Source organism: Saccostrea cucullata, unplaced genomic scaffold, assembly GCF_032062105.1.
Source record: "Saccostrea cucullata isolate Sc308-1 unplaced genomic scaffold, CSIRO_AGI_Scuc_v1 ctg427, whole genome shotgun sequence".
Lineage (NCBI taxonomy): Eukaryota > Metazoa > Mollusca > Bivalvia > Ostreida > Ostreidae > Saccostrea > Saccostrea cuccullata.
In genome coordinates, this window is record NW_026927029.1 from 183218 (window position 1) to 202978 (window position 19761).

Below are 19761 nucleotides of genomic sequence, written 5' to 3' on the forward strand. Positions count from 1 at the left end.
TCTACTTGTGTGCCAAGTTATAATGAAATCAAACCAAAACTGTAGGAGGAGTAGCATTTTGAAAGAATTTCACAGAAATTTCTATTTTTAGTAACCACGGCAACACCTTTCATCAAAATCAAAAACCGATACACAGAATTATGTATCTTAGTGTATTCTACTTGTTTGCCAAGTAATACTGAAATCAGACCAAAACTGTAGGAGGAGTAGCATTTTGAAACAATTTCACAGAAATTTCTATTTTTAGTAACCACGGCAACACCGTTCATCGAAATAAAAAACCGATACACAGAATTATGTATCTTAGTGTAGTCTTCTTGTGTGCCAAGTTATAATGAAATCAAACCAAAACTGTAGGAGGAGTAGCATTTTGGAAAATTGTTTACAGACAGACGGACCAGGTGTGACAGACGGACGGACGCCGGACGCAAAACTATCGCATAAGCTCTTCTGGTCTCTGAATAATGATAAAAAAAAGAAACAGAAAGACCTCAAAAAACTGTACATTCAGGCTTTATTGATTTAATACAAGCCACATTACAAAAGCTAAAACTAAATTCCACAGTGTTCAAAATGAGATCGCAATTACACATATATTGGTACAGCGACTAAATCTAACTAATCTCCATATGAACAAGGTATAACCTTTTAATTTCTATATTAGTTCAAAGACAGTTATATTCCTCCTTAGCTACAAGGTGCACAGTGTACTTTCACTGTACTGGTAGTGTATTTTCAATGCAAAGGTAGCTATGTCTTTACACCTGCACAAGATTTGAAGCATTCTTTTGAATTTTACACACACCTTCAAAAACACAAATTCATCATTCTGAAAAGCATAACTTAGATCTACATATTTAGAAAACTTGCTAAACACACCTTCATAAACAAACTAGGAAGCTATTAAGTTGATGATTGCCATGAATATATATATATCATATATATATATATATATATATATATATATATATATATATATATCATATATATATCTAAATTAGTAAAAATTATTTCAAGCATAAAAATTTTTAACAGTGCAAAACAGTACCAATTGAATTTGACAAAGACACTTAAATTATGGACAAAAATGTATTACATCACTACATAGAATATTGGTTGATAGATCACTCTATTCTTTAAACATTTCACTTTCATTCATATTGCTGCTGCATATGTTTAAGTGGTAGAATTTAAGGTGCAATGTTTTCTCAATGACCATGACATGTGCATACTGAACTGCTCAAAGTCGGGAACAATTTTGCGAAAGCGGAAGAGGAACAAATTCTACAATACATATTGCAGAGCTGTCCATATGAATCCACAATCCTGGTATTAAAATTATTAATTTTCAATGTTAAGACTGATAACTGCAACACCAAACTTGTTTTCAAAAACATGGAACAAAGCAACTTTTCTTAAATACTTAGCACTACTATTTTTTCGGAGCACTCACACCTGTGCCTTCGAATGAATTCATTAACCAGATAATGAAACAAAAATATTTAGAATTAAGAAATGTCTTTCTTTCTAACAGCTATCTGTGTTTTCTTTGTGATTTTGTAAATGATGTCGGTTAGGCAGAAAAGCTGGTGCTGGATTGGAGTGTATTGTGGATCTAGCAGGTCACACTTCCTTCCATAGAGCAGGCAGACATGGTCATCTTGTTCTTTCTCACCTCCTCAATTTTACGCTCCTAAAAGAGGACAAAATGATCAGTATTTTCTTAACTAAAATTTCGAACAGTAAAGCATTAGACCTGACTTCTGAGTATATTTGCTTTAGAAATATTTTCCCAAATAATTCTTTAAAAAATTATTTTACACATTTTGTCACCTAGTTGCTAAAATATAGATGAGTTTATCAATTATATTATCAAATATTTCACAATTGAATACATGCATGCATGCACTTATAAATGGCACATTAATGGTCTTTTATAAGTCAACTTGGAAAAACACTATTAATTTGAATAATTTCCTTGTACTACATGTGAATGTGTATATGTAAATCAAGAAAAAAGAAAGTGTAAAGAAAAAATGACAAACTCATTTCAGACTAGTTTTTAAGCCTTACATGATCTTTAAGTCTTTCTTGCAGTGCTTTAAAATGCTCTTCACGGTTCTTGAGGGCATTCTCCAATTTCTGGATAATTTTCTCCTCAGAGGTCTTGCTCATATTCTCACTAGTCTTGCATACTTCCTCAATATGTTTTGCCTAGGGAATACAATGAAATCATTCAATACTGTTAAAGACTTTTTCTACCTTCTCAAGAATAATTCTGCACCAAGTCATTTGTTATCAGTAAAAGGAGTAAAGATGTGTGATTAAGCACTTTAGTGTTAGTGAAAATATAATGGAAACAAATTTTCCTTAAATGTCTTACATGGTCCTGTAGGCGCTTGACAATAGACTGAAGCTGGTTTTTGCGGTTTTCTTCATAAGCCTCGTACTTTTGAGCGAGTTTATCTTCTAGTTCTTTGCTCTCAGTCTCACTATTTCTACATACTTCATTTACTTTGGCCAGCTGAGGAGATAGAGATTTGGGAGTGAGGAGCATTTCAAAACACCTGTAGTGTCTATCACATTGATTTTACTTCATCAAGTCTTTCATAATCATTATATCAAGTCTTAACTGGGTGTGTGAACATAAACTCAATACAATGGTACCACTACATTTCTACCACAATCACACCAAATGGACAACACTTTATATTCTTATTATTTTACCACAAATCAAAATGAACAAAAATGGTAGAATTAAATCAAACAGACAATGTTACTTTTCTCAGTCAGCTACTTACATGTTCGCGTAGTTTCTCCTGCAGACTCTGTATTTGCTGTTCTCGGTTCTCTTTGGTGACCTCCATTGACCTCCTGAGTTTGGCCTGAGCAGCTTTTGCTTTCTCCTCCTCTTCTTTCTGGGATTTTAACAAGGCCTCCTGCATTTTTTGTTTTTCCTTTGCTACAAACTCTAGCTTCTGAGCTTCTAAGGACTGTAAAGGAAATTGTAAAAGAAATTTATATATGGAAAAACAAGCAAGAGCTTTGTATCCAATGAACATGTACATCAGATTTTTTTCCCATATTGTTTAAACAAGCTTCATTAATGTCAAAATATGTCCGAATTCAAGTAATAAGGTTAAGAGGAGACCTCCTGTTGTCATATAAAGAACACTCTCTCAAAAGTCCACGTATCTAAGAAAATGAAGAAAGGGCTCAATGAAAGTGCATTGTTCTAGATTTTTATAGAAAATATTTAATGTTTGTATTCATTCAACTTGCTTTCTGATATGATCCACCCGTGATCCAAAAAATAAAACATTCTGTGCACAAAACTTAAGTTAATTATTCTATTAATATTTACTTGTGATACTTAGGTCAGAGGTTGGGCTTTATTTACAATATTTGGAAACAGTGCAAAATAATGGTGATTTTCATGATTTTGGAAGACATATTTATGCATTAGGAATAAAAAGAAAATTAGAGATCAATTTATGATGTCACAATTATGAATAGACTAGCAGGAAAATTACTCCTGTATGTCATTTTCAATAGACATTTAGTCATGATGAGCCCAATGGATATTTAAAACAATGTCTGCTAATACTGGATAGACAATTATTCAGATTTTACAGTCACAGTCTAAATGGCCATTGAGATGAACTTTTGAACACATTGAACCTAAATATAATATTGTACATCATACATTTACTGCACCAAACTAGAAGTGTACTCTAAAAATATTCCTATGCATGAAGCAGCAATATCTTACAACTATTTCAGCATAGAAAATGCATGAGACATCAGGGTTTTTTAACATGTAAAAATGCCATGTTCATTGTAAATAAAACTTGATTTACACTCTAAACCAAATTAAAAATGATGAACAAATTTGCTTTCATTTGTATTTAAGAATTAAAACAGCTGTCTCAAGTACAGGGGGAGGGGAAGGAGGTGTAATACATGTACAAGCTCAATTAAAAATTTTAAAGTAACGATGCCATTGGTTCTTTCTCATTAATATTATTCACCTAAACATTTATACCTGTCTTCTGGCCTCTGCCTTTTGAAGCTTTTCAAAGATTTCATCATGTGTAAGGGGTTTCTCCTTGGGAGGGGAGGAGATTTTGGGGGCGGCATCAGCTGCTGGCTTCAGGATATAGTCATAGGCCACGCCACCTGTACTCTTCTGTAATCCTGCTATAAAAACAAAATATATTCTATGTAATGGTAAACACAAGAACAACTATCATTGTAAAACTCTCAACAATACTTTGACAAAATATGTTTGTAAAGATGCAAAAACTTTATGAACTAAATTTTCGTCTTTTGTTTATATGCTTGCTTTTTTGATCTGTCTCTGTGTAAAATAATAATTTATTGTTAAATTTACTGCTTTTATAAAACTTTATTTGAAATGATGAGGGCTAAACACTTAGTAAAAAAATTGAGCATAGATCATGTATCATAAATGCATAGATCATTGAAAATAGGTATCTAAATAATGCAACTTATTATAAAGCAGAATATATATTGTAAGGAAAATGACAATGAAAAATAATGCAGGATGAAAATATTTTAAATCTTATCATGAATAATGATTTTAATTGGTATTCAATAGGGAATGGTTTTGGTTAAAAGTAACATCTTCAATCAAGGCAAACAGAAAGCAATTAAATATCATATGTCAAATGAAATGAAAGGTTGACTGCATCCACATGTACACTGCTGGCTAAATAAAATGACAATGGTGCAAATCATAACTATAAAGATACATTGGTTCTGCATAAATCAAGAGCTATAAAAAGCTGAAGCATTGTGATGAACATATTGAATACAACACTGACACACAACATCCACTGACAACGTTGTCACCTTTGCCTTTCCAGACAACCACGGCATCAAATGACTTCTGGTTGGGATGAATCTGATGAATAGCCTTTTTATTATTGGCTGTGCCCCTCAAGCACAAGAAAATGCTTAACCAGTTACAGGCTGATTAATCCGGCAGCAGGGAGGAAAGAAATCAATCATTATTCAATCATAGACTCTATTCAACTCAATCCGCTGATGTATTTTGTTGACAATGTGTACACAATGTTTTGAAAAGGCCAATTCTGGTTCAATTTTAAAGGAAATGTTTGACTTAACTGTATTTTAAATTATTTCAAATTATTTGGAGACGGTTTTTTTTTAGGCTTCATAGACCAATTTAGCAATCAATCACTAATTGAACTATTAAATTTTTTCATGTTTTGTTTTTTTAAAAGATAAAATCACAGTACATCTAAGTTTAAATGTCAATTTTTCATGACTTTTCAATAAAAAAAAGTTTCCAACCTATTACCTAAATGAGAAAATTACTCCCGATCATTAATTTGACTATCTTTCCTTGTTGCTTGTAGAATAAGCCATTAATGGGTAATGTACCTCGTGGATTGCTTCCTAATCGAGACTTAAAACTATACAGCCATAATCGTTAAACTCTTCATCAATAATTCAGAGCTGGGGCCTCCAAGACTCAACTCTTCACATCAGCAACAAGTTACATTACTGCGCTCTTTTTTTTTTCTCCATAAAAGGAACAAGATTTCATGGTCATTGGAAACAGCAATCTAATTTTTTTTCTTTCCTATGCAAAATACTTTTGTTTTTTAATCTTCTTCCAAACAAAATCATTTACATGTTAAACTCAATTAATTGATAAAGCTCTGTGAACCTAATTACTAGAAATATATTATTATTCTGCATGATCTGTATAGTTCCAATAGAAAATCTTATCTTCAAACAATGCAGCATGTTATATTTTCTCCAACAGAATAATGGCAGAAATCAATACCAGACAAAAGGTCTAGACATACTGCACAGGTCTGCCTGCAGCTAAAACTTCAGAAAGTGAACATTGATTGTATTAGTACTACTGATACACTGTCTGATTCCAGTTTTTGATGTAAAAAAATCAAAAGATTTTATTTTTGAACAGTTATTTAGAGTAAATAATGTAGTTTATCAGGAGTTATTACATTTTTACCCAAGAAATACTATAATTTATTCATTGAATAAAAATGATATCCTGTCACAGTGTGAAAGGATATCAAAATGATATCCTGTCACAGTGTGACGAATATCAGGAGTGCGGGAAAACTCTCGATTTCCATTCCCATAACGAAGATTGCTGTAAAAAAATCTTCCTTGACCTAATATAAGATAGATGGAAATAAATAAACAATTCTGACAGCGAATAAAACTGTCAAAATTACCAAAAATGTGTTGCTAAATCCATGTTTACAGTGTTTTCACCTCACTTAGCTATGACGTCTCAACCGCTCAACTATGACGTCACGAGCCTATGACTGTATTACAAATTATTATGCTTCCTGTCAGTTTGTCTCTATATAACCCATACCCTACTATTCTCGCATAGTGGTCTAAGGAATTATATAGCGTTAGCATACTATGCCGAAATAGTGCACGGCCTTCTTTTCTGAATAAAATTCTTCAATGTACACATCGGGAATCGAACTCACGACCATGAGGTTGCCAGTCCGATGCTTTATCGATTACGCCACAGAGACGATCACTGTTAGGATGAATTTTATTAAATATATAAACTTAATTGATACAATTGACAGAAGAAGGAGAAAATAGACAAATGTTATTTGAAAACAGTTATATTTATTCTAAGGAATCTTAGATAAATGTGTACAACAAAGTTTCAAACTAATTACATACAGATCGTTAGTTGAATTGATATCATGGGGTCATTAAAACGCTTTTTTATATAGGGCTTGATTGAAGGATGTAAAAGAAAATTATCAATGAGAATCCACGTCTGTAAACAAATCAGTCTTACTAACAAAACAGAAAATGAAGATGAGTATCTTTGGGACAGAAAATCCTGACTTATTTAGAGAAAATACTAGTAACCAAAATAACTAAGCAACTAGATGCTGTCATGAGACAGTAATACCCGCACTAAGGTGTTTGCCTCTAAATACACGCTCCTACATATTGGGCGGCTTTCAAAGGAAATAATTAAAATAATTCTATAATTTACATGTATTAATCAAATTGATTATGAAATTCTCAGACCCTGTGACCTATAACTCAGAACCTCTTATATTTATTTTATACATGCTTAATTCATTATATACAAGTCTGAATTTTATTAATGATGTAAATTCATGCACGGATCTGTCAGGGGGGGAGGGGGGGTCAGCCCCCCCCCCCCCCCCCTTGGAATTTACAAGGATAAAAAATGTATACACTAAAACAAGGAAAAAGTTATAATGGACCCCCTTTGAAAATGCAGACCCCCCCCCCCTGGTAAACACGAATATGTGTAAAATAGGTATGAAAAGTTAAACATTTGCGGCAATAGAAGTCACCACTACCCCTTACCCACCTCCACGATATAGGTTTTTGACGTTTGGGTGAGATTTACTTTAGGTTTTTTTTTGATTGTCAATTTCTGGGATAGGATTTTTTTTGACTGAGGTGGACCCCCCCCCCCCCCCCCCCACCGGAAAAAAATTCTGGATCCGCGTCTTAAATTTTGATATATGTTTTGCTAATAATAGGACTTTTTAAATTTACTACCCCCCCCCCCCCCCCCCCCCCGACGCCACAATCACACAACACATACTTTTTGGAATAGGCTAGATGGAAAAGGTTTGTTAAAATTTAATATCGTTTGTAATGAATTAATTTAAAATTTGTTCTTGTACTATACATGTGAACATGTAAATTTCTACATTACATCACGTTGCGTCACCCATTATGATATTTATAGATTAAACACCATTTGGCACACCTCGGCCGATTCCCACTTCATCTGATAAGGTGACGGAATCGACGAAAGTTCGCCAAAATGGCACATGGTTGCAGTCTGGTGTGCATTGGATTAATTCATTTTGTGTTATAATTGGATTTATATTTCATGAAGTTTACGAGACACAGGGAGTCGGTAAGTAGAAGTCAATGATTAGGTTAAAGTTTAAAAAGGGTCAAAGATCATCCCATGCCACACTAGACGAATTTCATATTGTGAAGTTATCTCCCATTGTCGATGTGACATTCAGTTACTGCCAATACTGGTGCGGATCCAGAATTTTTTTAGGGAGTAGGGAGGGGGGTTCACATCTAAGTCAAAAAATTCCAGCCCAGAATTTCGTGACAAGCAGGAGAAAAAAAATGAAAACAAATAAACAAATAAAAAAACAATGATAGGGAGGTCAATGTTTTCTAAGTTTATAGGGAGAGGATGTCAAGAGTCATTTTTTACTTGCTACAGTATATAGTCTTGTTTAAATAACAAAGCAAATGCAAGATGGGGGGGGGGGGGATTCCAATCTTCCTACCCACTTCCTGTCCCTGAAATAACAATCTATTTTGTGATTCCAGTTTAATAGTATATTTTTTTTTCCATTTGACTAATTATTATACATATGTACATATTTTGTTTCTTGTGTTTATAGTATGTCTGTCTATATGTCTGCAAAAATTAAATCCTAGCTAGCTTGCCCATAAGTTTTAAGTGGGATGGGCTATACATATAGCTTCCACATTTTATAGGTTTATTTCTTGTGACAATTTAATAAGACCTTTTATTTGGGTACCATTAATTTTTACCTCTGATCGCTTGACATGGGATACACATTTTTACAAGAAAAATACCAAACTTTAAACTCTGCCTAATTTTTGATCAGTAGGTGCTAGGGCTTTCATACTTATCATGACATATTGTATTCATTTTGAACTGTCAACAGGAAATATGTTTGACCTTGACCCTAGAGTTTGAACCACTTAAAAAAAAATTAACCTTGGCAATTAACTTTTGAAAAGGAATTACTAGAGATTTCTTTATTTAACATAGACTTTCTTCTGACACTAACAATTTGAACCCTTGACCTTTGAGTTTGACATATATTTGAGAAACTTCAACCTTCGCCATAGGCTTCCATACTGGGACATCAGTGTTTCACAAACACATCTTATCTACATTATTATTTGGTGGTGTCTCCATATGAGGGAAGATGTATTCACAACAAACAAACAAATACTGCAAAGAAAATATAAAACATAAATATGTTGGTCATGCATATCTCTGCAGGAAAAAAAAACAGCTTTTCAAATACTCCAACCATATTGTAACCCTTTCAAAACACTCATTTGAGCTTTTTTTGTTTCCTTAGCATATAATGTCTGTCGTGACGTGTTGTCCATCTGTTTGTCTGAAAACTTTTTACATTTTTAACTTCTCTAGAACCACTGGGCGAATTTTACCCAATTCATATAGAAATATGTACATTTGTATGTCAGACTCAGTCCATCTGTCTCAAAAAATTTAATCTTGGTTATCACGGTCATATCTACAGAATGAGAAGAGACATTCATATTAAAATTATTATTAGTATATTTACCTGTGAGAATGGCATGTTTTTTTTTTACATGTGACCTAGAAGTTTGACCAACTTGCAAAAAAATTAAGTTGTTATAAATTCATCATTTTGAAAGAGAAAAGTTAGGGCATTCATATCATAATGCATGTTTATTATTACCTGTGATAAAGACCTTTCCAAATATTTTTACACTGTGACCTTGACCTTGAAGCGATCAAGCCTAACCTACTTTTCAAAAATGTTGCATTTGCTTATAACTTTTGATTGAGATGAGATATGACTCTCACATTTGACATGTACATAAATTACTCATAAGAATTCAAGGTGTTTCCCAGCATGCAATGTTTTTTTTATGCGCCCCAATTTTTTAGGGGCGCATATTGTTTTTGTCCTGTCTGTTTGTCTGTTTATCTGTTTGTCTGTTTGTCTGTTGTCAAGTTTAACCTTGGCCAATACTTTTGAACCGTAAGAGATAGAGATCCCCATACGGAAAAAAAGGGCAAACAAACTACTATAACAAATTACTAACAAACCACTATGGTTTGAAAGTAGTTTAATAGTATAGCAAATCACATGCAAATGAGCTAACAAACTATACTCTAACAAACTATTATCAAACCACTCTTAAAAAACTACTATCAAACCACTCTAACAAACTACTATCAAACCACTCTAACAAACTACTATCAAACCATTCTAACAAACTACTATCAAACCACTCTAACAAACTACTATCAAACCACTTTAACAAACTACTAACAAATCACTGGGAACAAATCCATCACCAAAACACTGTAGATTTGAATTTTCCTTTACAAATCCACAAGTCTTAATTGAAAACACCTAAAACAATCACATTTTGAAATATTCAACAAGTCTTGTTTCAGGGGATTTAAATTCCAGGATTCACAAGTTTAGCCAATGCAAGTGCAACATCCAACATGTTTCCTTTTGTTTACGAGATGCAATTCCAAGTCAATGTCCATGTACTTATCACATATTCTCCTTCATGTTGTGTACATCTTCATAGTATTTTTCACCAAAAAATGTTCTTCAAGCTGATGATCGACATTTAAATATTTCCCTGCTTCCTCTGGCATGGAAAAAGCTGCAATTTTTCCTTGTTTCTGACCTCATTGCAACTAATTTGAAAGACATCTTTATTGTCTTATTTTCAAGTATACTTCCCATAATCCAATGCATAACTGATCTAAACTAGGATAGGAATTATAGGTCAATCTGAAAATGAATAAAAATCCAAAGCTAGTAAAAAGCATATGCATCCACATTCACAGAAGGTTAATTACTTCATGACATGCATTAAATACCTCTTCTGTATCCAGATCCATCTTTTAATAATGTTAATTGCTGCTTTTTCCAGTCAGGGATCATATAGAATGATACTATAACAATTTGAATGTCCCTTCACCAGTTCCTTTGTTTCTGACCTGCTTGGTGGTTTGAAAATTGGCGCAAATAGCTTAATAACACCGGATGTAAAGAGATAAGCTGTTCTTGGAAACTTTAACAATTCTAGATAATTCAACCCTAAACACATCTCAATGATCATGTGACCTTGACTGTGACCTTTATACTAAAAATAGCTTTTTCCACTTTTTGCCATAACCTTTGAACCATAGGAGATAGAGACTTCATATTTGGTTCGAATACTGCACTGATAAAGTTCCTTCAAATGACATGAAGGTCAATGACCTTGTGACCTTAACGGTGACCTATATGCTAAAAATAGCTTTTTCTACTTTTTGCCATAACTTTTGAACCATAGGAGATAACAACTTCATATTTAGTATGCATACCCCACTAATTAAGTTCTTACAAACAACACCAAGGTCAATGACCTTGACTGTGACCTATATGCAAAAAATATAGCTTTTTGTACTTTGTTGATGCCGGGCGCATAGTATTTCACAAACACATCTTGTTACCCCTTGACGTTGATGTTTTACATAATTTTCAAAATATTTAACCCTCCTAAAAGATTATTAGGCTTCTGAATAACATTAAGGAAGACTTCACGTAAGACAGGGCTTTTTGCACAAAAAGCATCATTTTCCGACCCACATTTGACCCCCCGGGGCAAAATCTAAATTCCAAAACCTTACTGCATATCTACATGACCCCACCAACCATCTCCCAAAAGATGATTAAGCTGCTGAGTAAAATGTAAGAGGAGTTCAGGGAAAACAGGGCTCTTTGTTTGAAAAACATTATTTTTCAACCCCCATTTGACCCCCCGGGGCAACATCAAAATTCCGAAACCTTACTGCACATCTACCTGACACCACCAACCATCTCCCAAAAGATGATTAAGCTGCTGAGTAAAATGTAAGAGGAGTTCAGGGAAAACAGGGCTCTTTGTATGAAAAACGTCATTTTTCGACCCCCATTTGACCCCCCTGGGCAAAATCAAAATTCCGAAACCTTACTGCACATCTACATGACACCCCAAACCATCTCCCAAAGGATGATTAAGCTACTGTGAAAAATGTAGGAGGAGTTCAGGGAAGAAGGGGCTTTTTATATAAAAAACGTCATTTTTCGACCCCATTTGAACCCCCGGGGCAAAATCGAAATTCTGAAACCTTACTGCACATCTACATGACACCACCAGCCATCTCTCAAAAGATGATTAGGCTGCTGAGTAAATTGTAGAAGGAGTTCAAGGAAGAAGGGGCTTTTTGTATAAAAAACGTCATTTTTCGACCCCCATTTGATCCCCCGGGGCAAAATCAAAATTCCGAAACCTTACTGCACATCTACATGACACCCCCAACCATCTCCCAAAGGATGATTAAGCTACTGTGAAAAATGTAGGAGGAGTTCAGGGAAGAAGGGGCTTTTTGTATAAAAAACGTCATTTTTCGACCCCCATTTGATCCCCCGGGGCAAAATCAAAATTCCGAAACCTTACTGCACATCTACATGACACCCCCAACCATCTCCCAAAGGATGATTAAGCTACTGTGAAAAATGTAGGAGGAGTTCAGGGAAGAAGGGGCTTTTTGTATAAAAAAACGTCATTTTTCGACCCCCATTTGATCCCCCGGGGCAAAATCAAAATTCCGAAACCTTACTGCACATCTACATGACACCCCCAACCATCTCCCAAAGGATGATTAAGCTAGTGTAAAAAATGTAGGAGGAGTTCAGGGAAGAAAAGTGTGACAGACGGACGGACGGACGGACGGACGGACGGACGGACGGACATGAGTAACAACAATATACCCGAACTTTCTTTCGAAAGTGCGGGTATAACTAATTTTAGCATGAAGATTTTGAATGAGTTTTTGCAAGTGGGCTGTGTTACAACCATTATTTTCTGGAAAAAAATCAAATGGATTGCCGCATAAATAATAACAACAGTCAGCATAATAATAACAATAGTGTTGCATTATGCATGTACTATGCCTAAATAGTAGGCAGGGTTTGACACATAGTGCACTCGCCTCCGGCTCGTGCACCATGTGTCAAACCCTGCCTACTATTTAGGCATAGTACATGCATAATGCAACACTATTATATAAAAGACAGAGGCAAAGGAAAAATCAAAGAATTTTTTTAAAAAAATGTAATAAACAGAAAATTCAATGTTTTGTAGTTGAATATGGAATTTATTTCACTCGTGAGACAGGATTTTTGGATATTTTCACTCATGCTTCGCACTCGTGAAAATATCAAAAATTCTGTCCCACTCGTGAAATAAATTCCATATTCAACTACAAAACATTGAATATCCTCTATTTATGAAATAGACTGATCATACATGCTCCATTTGGTTAATTAATTTAGTAAAGATATGATGTTGTTAAACTGCATGTTTTATGCATTGTAATAGTTTCTTCTTTTCAAACTTAATCAATGTCGACTAGTATATGTATTAGAATTGTATTAAGCATTTGATATTATGAGGCCCATGTGCCACAAAGCTCACCTGAATCACCATTTTCTTCCTAACAAATAAACATGTGGATAAGTGAAACCTGTATTCTGAACATCAAATTAAACTTGTTCATGATTTCAACAATTTGAATTTACAGTATATTGAAGTTTAATGATAATTTAACTAGTTGCAGTTATTTTTTGATTGTAGACCTACATGCGTATACCTGCATTTAAAACAGTGGCCAGTCTTGGCCGTATTTATGAATGGAGCAAATAGGCATTTACAATGTATTTGTTTATCTTGATGATCCGGGTTAGGGATTGTTTTTGGAAGAATTAACCCATTTTTCCAACATTATTTTGTCTCAATAATTTTGATATTCAAGTTATGGATCCAGATGGACAAACATGATTTTTCCATGAATAATCAATAATTCCAAAGGCTATTTTCAAAGTTCAATTGTCTTAAGACAGATGGACAAATAACTGACAAGTGTGTATCACATGTATTATCTTTTTGCATCTTGATATGCAACTCTATTAATTTTTTTTGTGTGTGCAAATACTGTGTTGGTTGACAAGTGTAGAAGTTAATATTGAGTACTGATTGGGTCCATTATCATCTCCTGGTTCATCAAGGTTAGCTAAAAATGGATGCTTGCAATGGCTTATAGGTGTGTTGTACACATGTATAATATTCTGTAAAATGCATCCTGGCCAATATACAAACCTCCTCTTTTGGCATGTTTGTTAAAGGAACATTATGTTATATGTAATCTGAAAAGCCCAATTTGCCATAATGATATAAAATTAACAATGTAATACGTTTTAGTATCCTTCATTGAAAACAGTACGATTCATCTTCACAAAACAAGATGCCATAAAACTTTTGTAAAACATTGTTAGTAGCATCTTGGTATCCATTAAAACAATAATTATTAATGTATGATTTAGTATCTTACCTGTTGACATTGTGAATGAATTCTAATTCTAAAGGCACTGGTTAATTTTGCACCTGTAAACACATAAAAAAGAAAAATAAATTTAACCATCATTTACAAGAATACGCACTTCATAAATAAAATGTTACATGTACAAAGTATTAAGATTGATGGTTGGAATAAAATCCAAAGCTGTCTCTATTACTGTTTCAGGTGGAAACAAAGGCACCTGGGCAATATCACTAACTATATCACTCTGCTTTCAAGACTGAGTCTTCATTATGACCACATATTTCACTATTAAGGCCAAAAAAAAAAAATTGTTTCCTGTCACCCAACCTACCCTCCATTTTACCCTCTAACCCTAGGTTTTTTTAATATTTTTTTTTTTCGTTTTCATTTTTTTTTGGTTACCTCTTTTCAAAAAATATTAAAGTCAACCAAAAATATTTAATGTTTTCGTAGATGAGTCTTAGATGCGTTTGAATACAAACCTTGGGGTGACCTTTTAAAACAGTATATGATATATGATTAACATTGACTATTACCAGTAATAAGGCATTTTTGAGATCAACAAGTGTGTTGTCTCAGAAATTTCTACTTTGTTCTCATTTCAAACTGAAAGAATCTATAAAATACATCACTCATATGTACAAGTGTACAGAATACTTTTACTTAGTAAATCTAATAAATTATTAACAAACTTGCTTTGTAAACTGCAAGTATACTGTTTTCTTGTTATTACATGTCATGTGTTCTGCATTCATTCACTTTTTAAAACATTTTTTTTTTTTCAAAATACAATTTTTCCCTACCTACCCTAGTTTTTTTGGTCAGGTGACAGGAAACAAGAGTATTTCTTTTGGCTTTAGGTTAAAATTTACACAGAACTATGTATGGTGTGTCTCAAATGGTTCCTTTAAATGAATATCTTAACTTTATTTTACACATTTTATGTATTTTATATTTTTTTTTGATACAGCCTCCCTATACTTGATTCATTAATTAATCTTTGAATGGATATATATATAATTTGTCTCTAATTAAATTGATTCTTGCACATCGTACTGGATATTCCCATGTGACAGTGGAATTCTCACATGTACATGAGCCTGAAAGGGTTTTGACAAACTTGGCCACTTTGTTTCATTATAAGTTATGCAGCATTAAAAGTTAGATTTTTTCTGTGACATCATTAGATTTTGTAATGGCTAAGTTTCATAAAATTCATGAGTTTCTCACATCCACAAATTAACATCCTCTGTTAATTGACAAATTAGGGTAACAGTCGTATTTCCTAAAGTTTCTTAAAAGTAGAGTTTTAGTTTCTGTAAATAGTATACAGTGATGGAATGGGTACGAGGGAAATAGCAAATTTATGGTTCCCCGAGGGAGGAAATAGTTTCCTGTAAAAACTGTTTTATTATACCTAAACAATCATGGGCGATTTATTATTTTTTTTTTTTTAACCAGATATTCAGACATTAAAAAAAACTCTGTACAGGCATAATTACAAATGTATGTGGTTTAACACATTGTATAAGTAATGTATCGTGTCCTAAAACAATTAGATTATTTTTTGAAAAGTATTTTCACTGAAATTTCGAATAATAATCATTGTTTTCATTTTGCTAGAATTCAAGTATGATTTTGACATTGCATGTCGAAATGTTTTGACGTCTTAGTTACATTGCTAATAACATGACGTCACAGACTCGAGATTTCATGAACGCTCCGCCCACTGAACACTTTGATTGGTTAAAAATACTAATAAATATTCATGAGGGAGTAGTCCAAGGGAGTAGCTCTGGTTTTCCAGGGAGTAGTCTTCAGATGAGGGCAATAGTCTCTTCTCCGGGGAAATAGACAGTTTTATGGTATTTAATTTTATATAGAGTAATTACAGTAGAGGTATAATAATATAGTCAATTAAGATGATAAAAAGTCAAAGGAAAGATCAAGGTAAATAATGATGTAGGTGAATAGCTCTCATCAATACATGTATTTACAGCATGTGAGTTCTTGAATAGTTTACTTTGAAACTTAGCTAAACACTAATTTAAGAAGAGAGGTCATGGTCAAAAGAAAGGTCAAGTTCAAAAACAATTTAATTAGTTGAAATGTTTTCATTTTATTAGTAATATTTCAGCATGTATGGTTTGATAGAAATATTTTTAAAAAGTTTCTAAACACTAATTGAAGAAAGGTAAGGTCAAAGGAAAGGTCAAGGTAAAAAAATGTTGAAGCAGTTGAAAAGTTCTCATCAATATGTATAGCCGTAAGAAGTTTGATATAAATATCTTGAATTATTTTTGAAAATGAGCGAATTTCAAAATGTTATGGAAGAACAGATGGAAGGATGGAAGGAAGACAGACAAGACAAATGTTATAAGCCCCAGCCAAATATTCATGCCAGGGCATAAACATATTAGGTAATCAGAGATTACAGAGCTCATCTCAACAAATGTTTAGAAATGTACATCCCAAAATCACACATATGTTAAGAAACTGTATATATCATATGGTAACAACTTTTTAACAATTTCAAACTGAAATTCACAGGTATATTTTAAGAATACTATTTCAGTTGAAAAATATTACCGCTAAGGTTTTTCTAATTTTGAACACTCCTTCAACCATTCTTGGAATTAAATCATATATCCAAAAATTACAAAACCTAAGTCTTGAAAGTTAGCCTCACAGTATCTCCATACCTGATCATGCTTTAATACTGAGAAAGTAACAGACACACCTATCCCCAGTGTGAATATAACAATCCTCTATCCTATCCAGACTTGCAGCACAGCCTAGCCTACAAACACACTTTTTCCTTCTCTCCGATGCGGAGCTTCCGATTGCCGTGCAGGACTGCAGACTTAGATGACTCATACCCTAGTCATACTGAATACATTACCCAACCGCCTGCTGCTGCACAAAACTTCCAATATCTCCTTAGAAGTTTTTTTTTCGTCTAAAAATGCAATAGTTCTATTTTGTTCTGGATTGGGAGAATTGTTATTGATGTCTTGATCAGATTTTCCACAGAGATCCATTTTATTATGGAAATTTACCATTTCATTGCATCTTACTACATATTTGGCAAAAACAATTTATTGAAACCTAATGAAACTGATGAAGTATGACTTGAACAAAATATATTCCATTTCAATATAAGCAAGATGACCTTTAACTGAAAGAGGATTGCAAAGCAGTTGACAGATAAAAGTAATTTGTAGCTTACTGTTATCATTAGATCACTATATTCTAGTAAAACTTTATTTCTGAGAGATGGTTTTCAAGTATTTATAAGTATTAAAAAAAATATTAATAATTGCTTTTTAAAATTTTAGTAATGTTTAAGAATAAAGCTTTGGTGATCAGACAGTTTTACATTATTTTTCAAAAATGAGGTTATTATCACAGATAAGAAGTTATTTACAGTATTTGGAATATCAATTAGTAATATATGATAATCATTTTGATGTGTATAATGCTCAAATACTGGTCAATGCTACATACACATTTTGGTATACCCCTCAGATTTAATTCAAAGACAAATCTGTTATACAGTTAAACTTGTACCTATACTTCAACTTTCATATCTGCAACCTGAGAAACGTGATACATGTACTACGTTGTATGACAGTGTCAAGATAATGGAGAGATTGAATTAAACAATTCCCTCCCTGCCATTTCCTCTGAGTTTCTAAAATCAATAGAATTCTGAGGATAAATAAAGAGGGAATCAATATGTAGGAGTGAGTCATTCTACCTGTACTCACAGAGGACAATGAGTAATCGCTCACTCGAGCATGACTAGATTCCTTTACTCTCTTGGTGCTGTATGATTTTTGATCATTACCATCCTGCATAAAAATCTTACAGATTTTTATCAGGTCTTTATATCTTGTTTGCTTTGACACTTACTGACAATAATATGGGATTTGGCACAAATTCCTAGGACTGTTTGGATAACTTACTCTAAAGAAAATGCAGCACACAAAATTGCAGATACATATCATAAACAGATAATGTATTTACCATACTGGCGTTGGAAACAAATTGAAAGTGTGGAGGGGGGGGGGGGGGGGGGGAGGTGTAAAAAAAAGAAAGTTTTTTTATTACTTCAAAAGAACCTGACAAGCCAAAAAAAGGGGGGTGTTTGTGCATTGGCCACTGGGCTCTCACACCACTTTTTGGGACTGGGGCCAGGGCTGTTCAAATTGGGAAAATTATCGTCATTTTGAAAAAATGGATAACAAAAATTCATCAAAAAAAAAAACGTCATAACATCAGTTTGCAATAATGGTCGAAGGATGTAATTTCATGATCGACATACCCAGCTCTGGCTATGTTCAGATCCCTAGGAATTAAAAAAGAAGGGGATCTGGGATTCCTCCCCTAATGGAAAATTTAGGAGGAATATCAGAACATCATTTACATAAGTGGGGAAGTTCACCGGTCCCTGGGTCTTTGGGAAATCCTGTATTTGAATTTTACGAATTATAATATATGCATATGAAAAATACTTAATGGACATATTTAATTTTTTTTACCAACCTATAATTTTATCCATTGCCCAATCTGTTATGAATATGCATGGTCTCTACAAACCAATAAAACTTACTTGTTTTGAATTTTTTTATTGGATATGGCATAAAATTCAAATCAGTTGAAATTATTGGTCTGCAGAGATGGCCATAAAGGTCAGGTTGGAAGATGGATAAAATACAGAGGTTGGTTAGAAACAATGGGGAGTGAAAAGTAGTCGATTGGCAAGTGGAAAAATTCTCCCTGTCAGTATGCAGAAAATTTTGTGCTGTAAATTGCAAATTACTCGCCTGATGGGATCTGTACCATCATGGTCAAAGAAAAAATATATAAAATCATAAGTTCTGCAGCTATAAGCCAAAGAAAGCAAATGTCAGTACTAAATAAATTAGGGAAAACTCGTGCACACTTACAGTGTACGGCCTCCATTTGTAGTGCTGGATTTTTCTCTACTTGCAAGCAACAGAGAATACAATATCATGTGCAAACAATTTGATTGACAATATTTTAAAAGTAAAACATGAAGATGTGGCTTAAAAAATTCGGAATCAGAGCACATTTAAAATCCTTACCTGATTATGTTCATTAGATCACAAACTGAATACAGAATATGTATGTCAACAAATATATTTACGGATCCTTACAAGTTTGCCAATGAAGAGAGATGAGCAAAACTTAACCATACCTTTGATAGCCTACCTTTCAATGTTATGAGGTAGATTTTTACCCCTGTCATTTGTTAACTATACACCAACATTCTTAAATATTAGCTAGAGGTACTTCACATGTGAGCTGGAACAGAAGCTTAATATTTGCGAAATAATTCTCAATAATAAAACAATTCACTAACTGAACATAAACACACCTTTTTCAAACTCTTTTCTTCTATTTCTCTCAGTTTACAACCGGATCGCGCGCTTCTCACGCAAAGGAAATGACGTTTAAATTAAAAATGATTGGTTGAT

General features: G+C 33.4%; 1 protein-coding gene across 8 annotated transcripts; it reads right to left on the reverse strand.

Annotated features, from left to right (window-relative positions):
• Positions 1–967: 967 nt before the first annotated feature.
• LOC134273311 (stathmin-4-like) lies at positions 968–19742 on the reverse strand. Of its 8 annotated transcripts, none has more exons than XM_062755507.1 (8): positions 19662–19742; positions 14267–14319; positions 4876–4995; positions 4046–4200; positions 2802–2993; positions 2384–2524; positions 2074–2214; positions 968–1693 (listed from the first exon to the last, which is right to left on the reverse strand). In XM_062755507.1, the coding sequence occupies exons 2-8, from the start codon at positions 14274–14276 to the stop codon at positions 1616–1618; spliced, it is 837 nt and encodes a 278-aa protein (XP_062611491.1). In that variant the 5' UTR covers positions 14277–14319; positions 19662–19742; the 3' UTR covers positions 968–1615. The 8 variants fall into 8 exon arrangements, with proteins under 8 accessions (XP_062611491.1, XP_062611492.1, XP_062611490.1 ...); XM_062755508.1 differs by lacking the exon at positions 19662–19742 and adding an exon at positions 16960–17116 and having other exon boundaries at positions 4046–4197; XM_062755506.1 differs by lacking the exon at positions 19662–19742 and adding an exon at positions 16960–17116.
• Positions 19743–19761: the final 19 nt, after the last annotated feature.